Genomic DNA, 14,618 nt, shown 5'->3' with positions numbered 1-14,618 from the left:
CCCTACGCCTGTGGGTTATAAGGGGGGGACTCTGACTCTGTTTTTCTGACTCTGTTTGTGCATATTCACCAAACAAAAAAGCTTGGAGTATTGGGCCTTTTTGGAGACCCTGAATGGAGTTCTGCATGGAGCTCCAGTAGGGGACTCTATAGTTCTGCTGGGAGACTTGCATGTGCAGGATAAAGGAAAAAAGACACCATGCACATGTTCACTGCGGCCTAAAAGACACTTTACTAATTTACTGTAAAAATATATATTTAAATTTAAAAAATGAAAATACTTGTGTGTACATTGTCCAATTGGCCCAAATTTTTGTTAAGATTCATAAGACTCTAACCCTGACAACATATACACGCCAATATTGGCTCAAAGTCATAGCCCCCCCTAGTGACAACAGGAAGTAGTCCTAAAAGTCAAGGCGCTATACTTTAAACAACTCCTCCTATAGATTTTCATCTGATTGACTTCAAAATTGGTCTGTAGTAGGGTTTAATGCCAGGAAACAGGATTCCCGGGAAATCTGATCAAGACTATTTCCTGATTCCAGGGAAAGGTTATGACAGGAAATGGGGAAATGAAATGAAATAAACGCAAGGAGTGCACATCTATTGTTATACGGTAACATTGATGCAGGTGACGTTGCTTTAATGTAGCTACGCTAATACAGCCTCACCAAATTCATTACCCAGCAGTAGTCTACATCCGTGGAGGCGGAGAGAGCGTTTTCTATTTGCGGCCAATTTGTCACGGAAATCCGAAACCGAGAGTACTTTTTTGATTGGTGATGGTTTGGTCCGCCCCCTATTATTAAGCCACATCCTCTTTCATAACTGGTGACCTTTTCAAGGTAGAGTCTTGTGTGAGGTATCACTGAACTCAGCAAAGAGTTTATTTTTGATTGGTGATGGTTGACCTGTCCCCTATGCTGTTGCCAAGCAAATGCATACTGTCACTTTGTCACTTTAATTTAAGTTGGGTTTCAAATATTGTAGATGGCTTACTTCCTTTGCTTACTTGCTTAGTGCCTTACTTGTTTAGTTGTGTAGTTCTTTTATTCAACAATATACTTTTTATTTTTTACATTTTCAAGAGAAATTTCACTTTTTACATGTAAAACATGATGGGCTTGTTAAATATATCATATTGTAAAAAATGATTTCACACACACAGACAGGCATAGATGCGCACCCATGTTCACTCAAAAAGGTATTAACAACACAACATCTGGGAGATCTAACTGGGTGGAAAAGGATGAGGTGGTTTAGGGTGGTTTAGGTTTATTTGTGTGTGTGTGTCTGTGTAACTGGCATAAGGGAGGCTTGGTTGGGTAGATTAGTTCTGTACAGTCTCCCTACACGCACGCACGCACGCACGCACACACACACACATACACACTGTAAAGCTCCATACTGTTTCCGTGGTGACAGTGCAGGATGTGCGGCTGCTTGTGTATGATAATGTTTATGCAATTATTTCTTCTTCCTGCCTGGCTGCTCACACACCATGGATGGTAGAGGCATGGTGGCCAAAGAGAGGGAAAGAAGCGCACAGATGGATTTTAGCTCTTTGACTATGGCAGAAGAAGGCTTACAGTCCTAAAGCCATTCCATTCCATACCATGCTAAGCTTAATGACAGAATCCAGCCTGCTTCATGTACTAACACACACACTCAATGTGTGGAATAGGGATCAACAAGAGAAACTTACTTTGTGTTGGGATTTGTGACGCATTGGCGAACAGGATTATTTCACATAATGTGTAATGGACTCATGTAACATTGTAATGTGAATTATGCTGTATTTTTTTAATTAAATTTAATTAAAACATTTGTTGGTAAAAATAAAATGTAAGAAATCTTTGCAAAAACAATAGGGTTCCACAGCCCTGTTGTGTGAACCGCATAGCTTTGCTACCGCGTTCCTACAGCCTTGAGCTTGGAATAAGGCGATTGAGCTGAATCACCACTCTCCTCACGACCAGTCTTCACTTTTCTATCACTACAGTTTTTCAGTTTGGTTCATCCAGTATGACATCCAGGGTTTCAGTTAAAGATAAAAGGTCTCCATATTTTTCAAATTTGTTTGGAGAACTTCTAAGTGAAAACCTCAGCTTCTCCAGCTTCACATTGTACAGAACCTTCTTCATTCATTAACCATAAGATGGGGGCAGGATGTTTTTCTAGGTGAAGAGAATTAGGCATCTGGCTAACACGGTACTAAAGGCCATAGCATGGCGAGACATAGCCAAAAGGCCCTCATCCATTGAGATACCAAAAATGGCAGAGAGGGGACTTGGAGCTGAAATTTGATAGACAGGTCTTTAAAGGACATAAATATGGCCCTGTCGTATAAATGGTTAAGTGACCTAATACCCCCTAAACAGGCAGCTACCTACAACAATACAGACATTGAAGAGTTTTCAGACACTGTCTCTTCCTACATCAGCAAATGTATTGCTGATACAAGATTGCTCCGTGGATTGTAGCCTCGGTACTTTGCTGTCTAGTTCTTTGTTTTTGTGCATTTATTATGCTTTCTGTGCCCTTACACCAATAACTTTTACAACCACTGGAAAACCTCTACAGGAACTCTGTTTTTCACAAAGCCAGCAAGTTTTACCAAAATCCTGGTTGGAGGCACCGCAGTTCTACATGCAATCTGCCACAGAAATTAATTACTGGTGAAATTAAGGAAGCGGGGACTATGCACCTTGTTTTCAGCCATTCACTTGGCAAAAGTTCGGTCTCTGACAAACAAGATAGATGAGCTGCTGCTTCTCAGGCAGGTCCATCAGCACTAGTGCCCCACAGGGGTGTGTCCTCTCCCAGCAGCTCTTCTCCCTCTACACTATTGACTGCACCTCAAAGAGCCCGTCTGTAAAACTCCTGAAGTTTGCAGATGACACCACCGTCGTTGGTTTGATCCAGGATCACAGACAGGAGGTGGAACAGCTAGTCCAATGGTGCTGTCAGAACCATCTGTAGTTAAACCCCAAGAAGACTGTGGAGATGACAGTGGACTTTAGGAGAAGACCCCCCTTGACATTAAGAACAACAGTGTCCACTGTAGATTCCTTTAGGTTTCTGGGTTTGGCCATCTCACAGGACCTAAAATGGTCTCCCAACATAGACTCTGTCCAAAAAAAGGCAAAGCAGAGGTTATATTTCCTGTGACAGCGAAGGAGGTTTAATCTGCCTAAGGAGCTGCTGACCACCCTCTATTCAGCCATCATTCAGTCTGTCATCTGCACCTCCATCACTCTTTGGTCATCATCACCAAACGAGACAGGACCACACTTCAACGGACAATTAGGGCTGCAGAGAGGATCATTGGAGCAGACCTTCCCTCAATCCAGGACCTGTACCAGTCCAGGGTCAGGAAAAGGACAGCAAATCTCTGCGGACCCCTCACATCCTGGTCACAAACTGTTCACACTCCTTCCTTCTGGTAGGCGATACGGGGCACTGTTTGCCAAAACCAGCCAACACAAAGACATTTTTTTCCCCAAGCAGTTACTCTGTTGAACGCTCAGAAATAGCCCCCCACCCCCTTCCGTAACACCGAACAAAGTCAATGAACACTGTTCTGCTCATCTACCTCATATGTATTTTCAATCTTACGATTACATAATTGTTATTCATATTCCATCATCACAATGAACTGCCTTGCACTATATTTATATCTTAAATATCTGACCGTACGGATATTCCATCATTTTTTTCCCTCTCGTCATTTGTTATTTTTATAATTTTGTAAATTTCTAATTTCTATTGTATTGTTATACTGTATACTTAGTATTTTATATTTTTCACTGTCCTTTCTGTTTTTATTCTTATATGTTAAGAGTTATGTTAAGTGTTGTACTTTGAGAGCAAAGATTAACCAGAGTTAAATTCCTTGTTTGCGCAAACCTGGCCAATAAAGCTGATTCTGATATAACCATCACAACCCAGGCTAACCAGAAGCAGAGTGGAGCCTTTGGCATGGTATCCAGACCATCATGGACAACAAACCCTCGCCTCAGACTTGTGTCAATCATCAACTCTCTGCTGAATAACCTCAACAGCTTCTTTGTCAGGTTTGCATCACACAACAGCATGCCCCCACAGAACCCATAAGGCCAATAAGGTCCCAGCAGCGCCTCTACTTCCTTTGCAAACTGAACAGAACAAGAGCCCCCCCCATCCAAAATATGCTCCTTCTATTGGGGCAGCATTGAGAGCATTCTGTCCAGCTGCATCACTGTGTGGTACGAGAGCTGCACTGCCTCCAACTGTAATTTAATTTAATTTTAATTTTTTTTTTTAATTTTTTAATCTGTTTATTGATCCCCTATGGGGAAATTACAATTTACACTCTGCGTCCACACTTGGTTAGTTTTACACACACAGTCCTGAACTACACACACACATGCTCAGGATCTATACATGCCCTAATGGAGAGATGTCAGAGTGAATGGGCTGCCAGCCGAACCAGCGCCCTGAGCGGGTGGGGGGCTACGGTGCCTTGCTCAAGAGCATCTGGCAGTGCCCAGGAGGTGAAGTGGCATCTCTCCAGCCACCAATCCACACTCCGTACTTTTTGGTCCATACGGGGACTTGAACCAGAGACCCTTCGGTTCCCAACCCAATTCCCTACGGACTGAGCTACTGCCCCCCCAAAGACCCTGCAGCTCATAATGAAGGCTTCTGGGCGAATCACTGGTGTCCCACTCCTCTCACTCCTGGATATCTACCAAACCCGACTCCTCAGCCACCCCTCACACAGCCTCTTTAGCCTCTTGCCATCTGGGAGAAGGTGCCAGAGCGTCCAAGCCTGTTTCAGCAGACTGGCAAACGACTTCATTCCTCAAGCTATCAAGGAGCTCAATACCCTCCCTTATTGCCCTCACTCCCCTCTGCCCCCAATATCTCTGGACTCTGAACCCCCCCCGTCAGGATCAGCACCAGCCACTTTATTAAGGAAGACACTCAGGAACTGTTCCTTTTATATTTCACCTTTTCAGTATATTTAGTTTGACTGTTTGATTTTGCCTTACATTTGCACTATTCATAATTCATTACTGTATTGCACATATTACTTATCTTTTTTAATTGTATACATTACCTATCTTTATTTTTATATAAAACCTATCTTTTTATATTTGTTTGTATATTACTTATCTTTTACTTATCTTGTTGTACGTGTCCGTATTGCACTGTGGCTCAGAGAGAAACATATTTTCATTTGCTCTGTATGTCTGGCACACATTGCAGAATTGACAATAACGTTGACCTGACTTTACTTGACTTTGGATGAATCATTACAATGTATATCCAATTAATAAATTAACTATTTGGAGAAAAACAGAAGTCCCCTCTTTTTTGCAGTAAAAATATACATGGATGATCTACTCCCGGGCCAGTGGGAATTTTTTTTTAATGTTGGACACTGCATAAAGAGCAGACTAATTCCTGCATTGGCAATAAATACCTTCATCCCTTTGTCTTTCACCCTCACACACCTGTACTTTCTGAAAATTTTACCACATTGTTCTGTCAATCCTCTTCTATTGTACAAGATCTGTGTTTTCATGTCACTCCAGCTCATTTTAGTGTGTAACGGGAGACATCAAGCTAAACAGCCTTGCTTTTCACCTGGGTCTTCTCAAGACTTTTCTTTACCATGACAGGGGCTAATCTGTGGCATTCTTTGTGTTTCCCTGCAGCAGGCAGAAGAGGTTGCACAGACGGAGGGCTCCCAGCAGCTCCACCTGCAGTCCAGCGACTCGTTGGAAAAGCAGCAGCCCAAGAGGTTACATGTCTCCAACATCCCTTTCCGTTTCCGAGACCCTGACCTCCGGCAAATGTTTGGGGTGAGATGACAACCGCACCACACTCAAATGCACACACACAAATGCAATGTACTAAGATACCATACACTATAGGGAAATCATATATATCCAGTTGGAAAGTCATTTCCAAGCTTGCTAAGAGTATCCAGATCTCCCCAAACCTGAAAATCAATGAGGTCCAAGCTTATTGCTACTGCTATTGAGACTATTGGATCATAAAACATTGTGTCTAAAAAATAGGTACTTGCATAAACCAGAAAAATTATTTTTGTGTTTGTGTATCTTTGTGCGAGACTTTGAACGTAAAGACTGGCTACCTCTGTGGGCCGCTTAATCAGCTTGTTAACCCTATGAGCCAGAGTTTGTTGTATAGGACAAAAAAACAGCATCTTAATCATTTTCTTACCATAATAAGCAGGTAAACACTAATATTTGCCATAAGCAGAGATTGACATTTGAGCCAGGGCGGGCAAAAGAACAAAATGTCACTGTAGCAGCTGAGACCTGTCCTGCCATTTAGGAACACAGCACTAGCACATGTGGACAATACAAACAAAAGCAGATTTTAAATTACATTGTAACAATTTACGTTACAATTCACCCTTATAAAATCCAATTGCAACACTTAAATTCATTTAACCTCTTTAGGGACACTTGAAAATACATGCTTTTCTCGCCTAAATGTTTTACCCAAAAAAAAGTGATACAGCTCCCCTATACTTTGGCCCTCTGGAATATGCCTGAGGTCATTGGGAAGTTAACACTCTAAATTTTTTGTTACGAGTGTCATTGTGATTCTAGGGCTTACTGACACTGTTACAGAGGTTAGAATAGAGAATTTCTATTTCCGTCCAAGTAAAGCATCTGTAAAATTATTTGAAAACACTACTGTAAGCATATCAGATGGGCAACGCACAAAACTAGTACCACAGCCACATGTCTCAACTTAATACATAAAAAATCCAGAAGAAAAACACACAGAAAATTGATATTTTATGAAGTTATGTCTACAGATATGTCGTATGTGTGCGTTTTTCTTATTTCCTTTTGAAAAGTGCAAAGAAAAAAGCCAAAAAAGTGCAAAATACAAAACTTCTCAAATACAAAAACATACACATACTTGGAATAACTGTAAAATAAAATGTATACAAATAAGTAATTATAAATTGATGAAATGGTGAAATTCAATAACTAAGGCCCTATTTTTGCTTTGACAAAGGGTTAACATTTTCTGGTCAAGTTTGGTATCAATCAATTTGTCTTCTTATTGGCTAGACAGGTAGGCCAGTCTCGTAGCATTTAGTTTTAACTGGAAGGAATAGATGTCAATCTTTCTCTCATTGGTCCTCCCTGAACTCTGCAAAATGATTGGCTTCTATTAGGGCCATCTTGGGTTACAGTAGTGGGCTTATATCATCTGTCAATTGAATGCTTAGACGTCAGAGAATCCGCCGGTGTGCTCAGTAACACTGTAGCAGCCCTGGGGGAGAAGAGAGAAGCGATCAAAACCCCACAAATGATAAACTGTTTAGCTTTCTTTCCTTTGAAACTTGGCCAGAAACTACAAGATTGTGAGGCAATGTTGGAAAAAAAGTTTGTTGGCCCTTTCTCTACCCTTTGGCACCGCTGTGAACAAAGACACACGAAAAAAAGTATGGATGCACCCTCCACTTTAGACACTAGCAGTGCAAAATCTTTCTTTTTATCATTATTTTCTTTAACTTATTAACATTTCTATAAATCATCATATGTGTTGATGTGTGGGCTTAATTGAATCACGAGACTTTAAGCTTTCAAATAGTGTGCTGCACTATTTAAAGATTTAATGCTTGCAATTTATGAAAACGTGTATGAGTGGAGAAAACAGCTCCCCTTCAGTGGAGAAAACGTCCCGTCACTGGGACGGTGTCTCTCTGTAGCCTAACAGTGAACAATTAGTGTTCGACCTACAGTCTGTTGAGATACCTCTCCAAACGCAGAAACGAAGCGCAATCACATCATAAATAAAGAAGAAAAAAGATTAATATTTTTTAGAAGTCCAAATCTACACAAAATGCGCAATCAATTAGTGAGCTCACAGCAAATGTATATACATGGCATTTAGAAAACCTTTATTGCAACATTGGCATGGCAAGATGTCCAGACTATTGCAACAGTAACTTTTGTTTTTGGCGTCCTGCATATGCTTTGACAATGGTCTAAGGTGAGAGCTACTTGTCACTTGTCGCATAGCCCAGAACCCTGAAAAAATATAAATAACATATAATATATTTAAAGCAGTCTCAAAAATAGTATCAATATCATTAAAAAAGTAACAATCCCCATCCCTAATTCAGAGACTGCCTGGGTAAAATGTTAACTGATGAAGATGTTTACCTAATTGCAGACATACACAAACACACACAGGTACATTACTGAGTATAGGGATACTAACAAAAATCTAGCACTAACATTTAACTATAAGTAAAATGGTTGCACTTTTTCCCCTCTGATGTCCTGACATTATTTAACCCGTTTGTGCCGGATGCTTCGCGACGACACATCTACCGCCGGTTACTGCGTTGTGCAACTCTGAACCTCCTGCCGGCTGCTGCGTGGCGCAGCATTTTGTATTCGTCGGTCTTTTCATGACGCGTGCAGCAGAGAACGCACTGTCATTGGTTCAAAATACACATGAGGCGGGTCTTGTTGGCTATTCAAAGCCATGTGACCACCAAAATGTACCGTAGTTTGCTGAAAATCACATCAATCAACCAGGCATACATGTGCGTTTGTTTATGAAGTTTTGAGAGACGAGCGAGAAAACGGTTCCGACAGAGGAAGTGGTAGATTATGATGAAGACATTCTCCCTCCCAAACTCCTCACTATCTTCCACCTCAATGTCACTGCCCTCGCTGTCAAAATCCTCCTCTGATTGCCTCGTAGCCGTTTTCTCGCTCGTCTCTCAAACATTCATAAACAAACGCACATGTATGTCTGGTTGATTCATCATCATCATCATCATCATCACTTTATTTATAAAGCGCTTTCACATCAGCAGTAGCTGAACAAAGTGCTGTACATGAAGGCAGCAAACACAGATAAAAATAACAATCACAATATCATAAAAATAATAAACTGGGGGTGAAGATCTACCCAATAACACTATATAAAAACAGATAAGATCAAGTCTCAGTTTGGGTTGAAAGCCAAAGTGTAGAAATGAGTTTTAAGAAGAGTTTTAAAAATCGGTATTGAGGAAGCCTGACGAATGGTCAAAGGTAAGGCATTCCATAACTTAGGAGCACAAACAGAAAAGGCCCTGTCCCCTCTAAGCTTCCGCTTGGATCCGGGGACGACCAGGAGCAACTGGTCAGCCGACCGGAGTGACCGGGAGGGAGTGTAGCGGTTGAGTAGCTGAATTAAATAAGACGGGGCAAGACCGTTTAAAGCTTTAAAAGTAATCAAGAGGATTTTAAAATGGACTCTAAAATGCACAGGCAGCCAGTGAAGTGAAGCCAGGACGGGAGTGATGTGTTCTCTCTTCCGGGTTCCAGTCAAAACCCGTGCAGCAGCGTTCTGGACTAGCTGCAGACGTGCGAGTAGGGATTTACTGAGTCCAAAATACAGGGAATTACAGTAATCCAGCCGTAAAGAAATGAAGGCATGGATTACGGTTTCTAACTGCTGCCTGGAAAGGAAAGGTTTCACCTTTACCAACTTCCTCAGATGAAAAAAACTTAATTGACTTGATTTTCAACAAACTACGGTACATTTTGGTGGTCACATGGCCAACAAGACCCGCCTCATGTGTATTTGAACCAATGACAGTGCGTTCTCTGCTGCACGTGTCATGAAAAGACTGACAAATACAAAATGCTGCGCCACGCAGCAGCCGGCAGGAGGTTCAGAGTTGCGCAACGCAGTTACCGTCGGTTGATGTGTCGTCGCGAAGCATCCGGCGCAAACGGGTTAAGCAGAAATTAAGGAACAATTTCAATGTCTGGGGCACTCAAAGCTCTGTAACTCCTCATTATTCTGACAGAGACCGAAAGAAAAGGTGTAAGCTGACTACCTGATAAGTTCTGAAATTATATCTCTGTTGTGTTTATGGAGCAGCTCCAATGTAAGCAGAGCCTTGATTGATCCAAACGCCATCCAGAAAACAAGCATTTTAAAAGTTGTTTGCTTGTCATTTTGCAGACAGACCTAATAATGTATAAATTCAGACTTTTTACAAGTCTGCATCATGGCCAACTTTTTATCGCTTATTATTTGAGAAGATGGAAGTGCCTTTTCATATCTGATCTCAGGTTTTAACGCATATCCACAACTCCAGGGACCTTATTTTAGAGAAAAATGTTTGTGCTTTAAGAGTAAATGCCATAAAAATATTTTTGTAAATCTTCGCAATCATTCTCCGTAAGAACCAAGCAGGCCTGCCTTGTTGCACACACCAAATATTTTCAAAACTTACCATTTTCTGCGAATAGCTGGCTAGCTCAAAGTTTGATGATGTTTCCCAAAACCAACAGTTTTTGCAGAGGGGCATTCGGCAGAAAATGTGGAGGCAATACATGTTCCAGCGATTATCCTGTATATGAACTGTCACTTCGTGATTGCTCCGGTGCCGCCGGAAAATTCCGCCAGATGTCCCTGTTCTCGACCGGATGTCCATTACTTTCCGCTTTCTTGCAACCACTCGACTCTGCGTTGTGTGTAGAATGACAAGTAGGAGACTTTATTTATTACGCCGCCATGGGCCCGTTTATTGTCTGAATAGGAACATAGTACTGGTCAGTCATAAAGTAGTTGACACTTGGGCATGTCTCTCATAATTGGCAATGATTTACAAAAAGCCACACAGAAGTTATAACATACAATAATATGAAAATATGTACACCTATTATTTATTTACTGGTCAGTCATACAGTTGGCTCAAAGTAGTTCACATGCAGCACACTACAAAAGAACATCATATTATTTTAGCACAGAGGCTAGCTAGAAAGTGCATCATGTACATAAGAGTTACCTTCTTGTAACTCGTATTAACATTTCCATAACTTACAGTTCTTTTTTTCTGTTTTATTTTGCTAATTCATTTCCTGTTTGCTTGTTCCCTGTCAGTTTGTTCATTGTTTCCTGTTTTATTTTGTAGTCTCTGTTTCTCTTGTATTACGTCTAGTTTTACTTCCGGCCTTGTGTGTTTTCCCGACTTTGTGATTGTCTGCCCTGCCCTGATTTGTTCCACCTGTTCATCAACTTTCATTGTCACCTGTCCCTCGTTCCATGTGTATTTAGTCTGTGCTTTCTTTGTCCGTTGTCCATTTGTTGTCACTTCCAGCATCTCTCCGTCCTTGTGGTTAGTTATGGATTATTCCTTAGTTAGTTATGGGTGGCAGTAGCTCAGTCCGTAGGGAGTTTGTTTGGGAACCGGAGAGTCTGTACAGACCAAAGTACGGTGTGTGGAATGGTGGCTGGAGAGATGCTACTTCACCTCTTGGGCACTGCCAGGTGCTCTTGAGCAAGGCACCATACCCCCCCCCCCCCCCCAACCAGTCAGGGCGCTGGTCCAGCACTGGCAGCCCACTCAGTCTGACGTCTCTCCATTTGTGCATGAATAGGACCTGAGCATGTGTGTGTATTTCAGGCCTGTGTGTAGTGATTACTTTTTAATTTTAAACAAACCTTCAAAAGCCTCCTCATCTCTACCCTTTGCATTTTGAATCCCAGCTTGCACAAACCCTGACAATGTTCATAAAATGAATATACGGACTGGATGGGATTAAAACAAATATGCGTACACCTTGCTGGCTTAGCAACTCACATTGAGCATTAAATATATACACATTGACATCAAATTGCAGCAATAGTGGCAAGTTGAACAGAATAGTACTTTATATAAACCCTGTTACACACCCAAGACACCATGGCAAATTCCTTGCAAGTGCAAATGTACTTTTTACAATTATTCTAATTCTAAATCACAAAACATTGTGAATGAGCCATTTTGAAGTTGAGGAGATTCTTCACATCAGATCAGTTTATAAAAACATTTTTTCCCATAGGACTTAGTTTTACCGACATCATTGTGCTTACACACCTTAGCACCTTACTATTACAGTCAGAAATGATAAACAAAACTTAAACCCAGACTGTAATATCAGCAACTACCATCCCTATCCCCAAGAAATCAGCGTCAAACAGCCTAGCAGACTACAGACCCATGGCCCTTACCCCTCTTATAATGAAGCGCTTTGAGAGAATGGTACTTAAACATGTACAAGCCAGTCTCCCTCACACTTTTTACAACCACCAATTTGCATACAGGCCTAAGAGATCTACAGATGACTCCTTATCCATTACTCTCCATGCTGCCCTGAGCCATCTCGAACAGAGAAACAGCTATGTCAGGATCCTCTTTGTGCATTATAACTCCCATTATCCCCAATGATTTTTTTCTGCAATCTTGATAATTCTCTGCAGAGCCTTTTTGTCTGCAGCAGAACACGCAGCAAACAAAACAGAGATGCAGTATGAAAGAATTCTCACAATGGTGGTTCTGTAAGGACACCAGCACCAGCAGCTTCGCATTCATGTTGTTTACCCTGTGTATCCTCCGGAAGTGAAGGTGCTGCTGTGCTTTTATGACTTTTACTTTTATTAACTGTTCGGGTGTTAGTTGACCACCATACCTTCATTCTCGAAATCCTGATAAACAATCTGCCAACCCTTGGCATTCCACTTTTCACTTTACACCTTTGACTTTTTACCAACATTTCCCACCAACTCTAGTTGTTTGCAGATGACACTGTGGTAGGACTTTAAATGGGCGGGGACCAATCTGGCTATAGACAGGAAGTGCATAATCTGTCTGAGTGTTGCTCTGCCGATAACCTCATCCTAAACACCACAAAAACATTCCCAAAAACATTCATCACATTCCCGGGCATCCATATCACAGACTGTTACTCATGGTCAACTAACACCTGAACAGTTGTCACAAAAGCACAACAGCGCCTTCACTTTCTGAGGATACACAGGCAAAACAACATGAATGCGAAGCTGCTGGTATCCTGGTACAGATCCACCATTGAGAGAATCCTTTCATACTGCATCTCTGGTTGGTTTGCTGCGGGTCCACTTCAAACAAAAAGGCTCTGCAGAAAATTATCAAGATTGCAGAAATAATCATTGATTGCCGCCTCCCCTTCCTGTCAGATATTGCACTCAGCCGCACTCTCTCATGAGCCAAGAACATCATCAAGGACAATACTCATCTTGGCCAGCACATGTTTCAATTGTTACCCTCTGGCAGGTGTTATAGGTCTATACAATCCAGCATCAACAGATTAAAAAGTAGCTTCTTCCCAAATGCAAAAGTTTTTCTAAACAAATGTAGTTAGACAAACATTCATAGTCACATGCTGCACTTCGATACTTGCTCTTACCTGATCATTGCTTTTTTACTGTTTTTATTCTGTTTTATGTCCTGTAAAGATTACTTATTGCATTTATTGAATGCACCCAGTGGAGTAGCGCTAAACAAACATTTTATTGTTATTGAATTGGAGGGATTTTAATTGCTATTAGTCTGATTTAAAGGCTTGTTCTGTACAGAACACAGGTTGTGTGGCTGATATTGACATTTAGAAGTCAGAGAGGCTAAATCCGTTTAGATTACGCATCATCTACTGACTGTTGTTTCTTCATATCAGCAACAGATCGCATAAAGAGCATTTTGACAACTACTCTGTCATAATAAAAAACTACAAATACTGGAGACTGTACAACCTGATATATGGGTCTAATAACATTTAATAAATCGGAATTCTACCTTGTGAAGAGGATGTAAATGTGCTGTATTTATGATGTAAGTGTTTCTGTGACTTCCTATTCATAGTTTCTAAAACGTTATGGAATTCATCTGGCAGCAGAGACTTCAGTAGTGAAGCGAAACTTATGGGCACATTTCTTTCTCGGTTTTCTTTTGTTACTGAACAGTTTTTTTTTTCTTTTTGGAAAACTATAGGAACTACCAAGGCTTATTAGAAACATTTTAAATCTAATGCTGACTTCACCAGGGACTTCTCAAAATGCTTGTTTTTGTCACTTCAGCAGAGCTGTTTAGCAGTTTTGATCTATTGTGTTTGGTGGTTTTCTGCTAAATATAGATGTAAAAGGCTGCACATGCAGTATACACTCTCACACAAAACTTCTTCACTTTTCTCTCTGTTTATGGGCCAGCTTTCAGGATTAATGATTGTGGGCAGGGCAATGGCATTGCCGTCAGGATTCCATCTGGGCTCAGTCTTCGCCACAATGGGGTCCAGTGGCACTGTCCTCCATTCACCTAAAATGGGACTTGTGAGCAACTGGCTCAATCTCCCATTACGGTTCTGCAAGACTACCACCACAATGCAAACAAAGGCAATAGCTAGGGCATTACAGCAGATGGAATTCTGTCTCATTTCAGCAAAAGCTGTAATAGAAAAGCAATACAAGGGCATTAAACAAAGCCGTATAAAGTTCAATCAAAGTTTATGCAGCCACAAGCTAGAAGTCTATCTCTGTGAATTACACAATAACACACAGTGGTATGCCCTTAAATACCAATGGAAGTCCAGCTCACGACACAGAAAACAAAGCCTTTTTATATTGTTGTATACTACTGCAACAACGGAGGCACACAAGGCCGAATGGGTACGGCCTCAGATAGGAATACAACTGGGTTCATTACCCAAACTTATTTGAGTTTAGTTCATAATTAGAACAACACATTTGGAGGGAAATTACTAAGCAGGG

General features: G+C 41.2%; 1 protein-coding gene across 8 annotated transcripts in view; it reads left to right on the top strand.

The window, feature by feature from the left end:
* LOC116704612 (RNA binding protein fox-1 homolog 3-like) overlaps positions 1-14,618 on the top strand; it is a 751,296-nt gene that overhangs the window by 632,583 nt on the left and 104,095 nt on the right. For 6 of the 8 annotated variants that reach the window (XM_032540217.1, XM_032540218.1, XM_032540213.1 and 3 more), the window contains one exon: positions 5,708-5,854. In XM_032540217.1, coding sequence (XP_032396108.1) covers positions 5,708-5,854 — 147 coding nt within the window. The remainder of the gene's footprint in view (positions 1-5,707; positions 5,855-14,618) is intronic. The other 2 variants (XM_032540219.1, XM_032540215.1) reach the window with 1 other exon arrangement.

The sequence above is a fragment of the Etheostoma spectabile genome, chromosome 16 (genome assembly GCF_008692095.1).
Source record: "Etheostoma spectabile isolate EspeVRDwgs_2016 chromosome 16, UIUC_Espe_1.0, whole genome shotgun sequence".
Taxonomy (NCBI): Eukaryota; Metazoa; Chordata; class Actinopteri; order Perciformes; family Percidae; genus Etheostoma; species Etheostoma spectabile.
The sequence above is the reverse complement of the archived record's forward strand: the minus strand, read 5'-3'. Positions and strand labels throughout refer to the sequence as shown.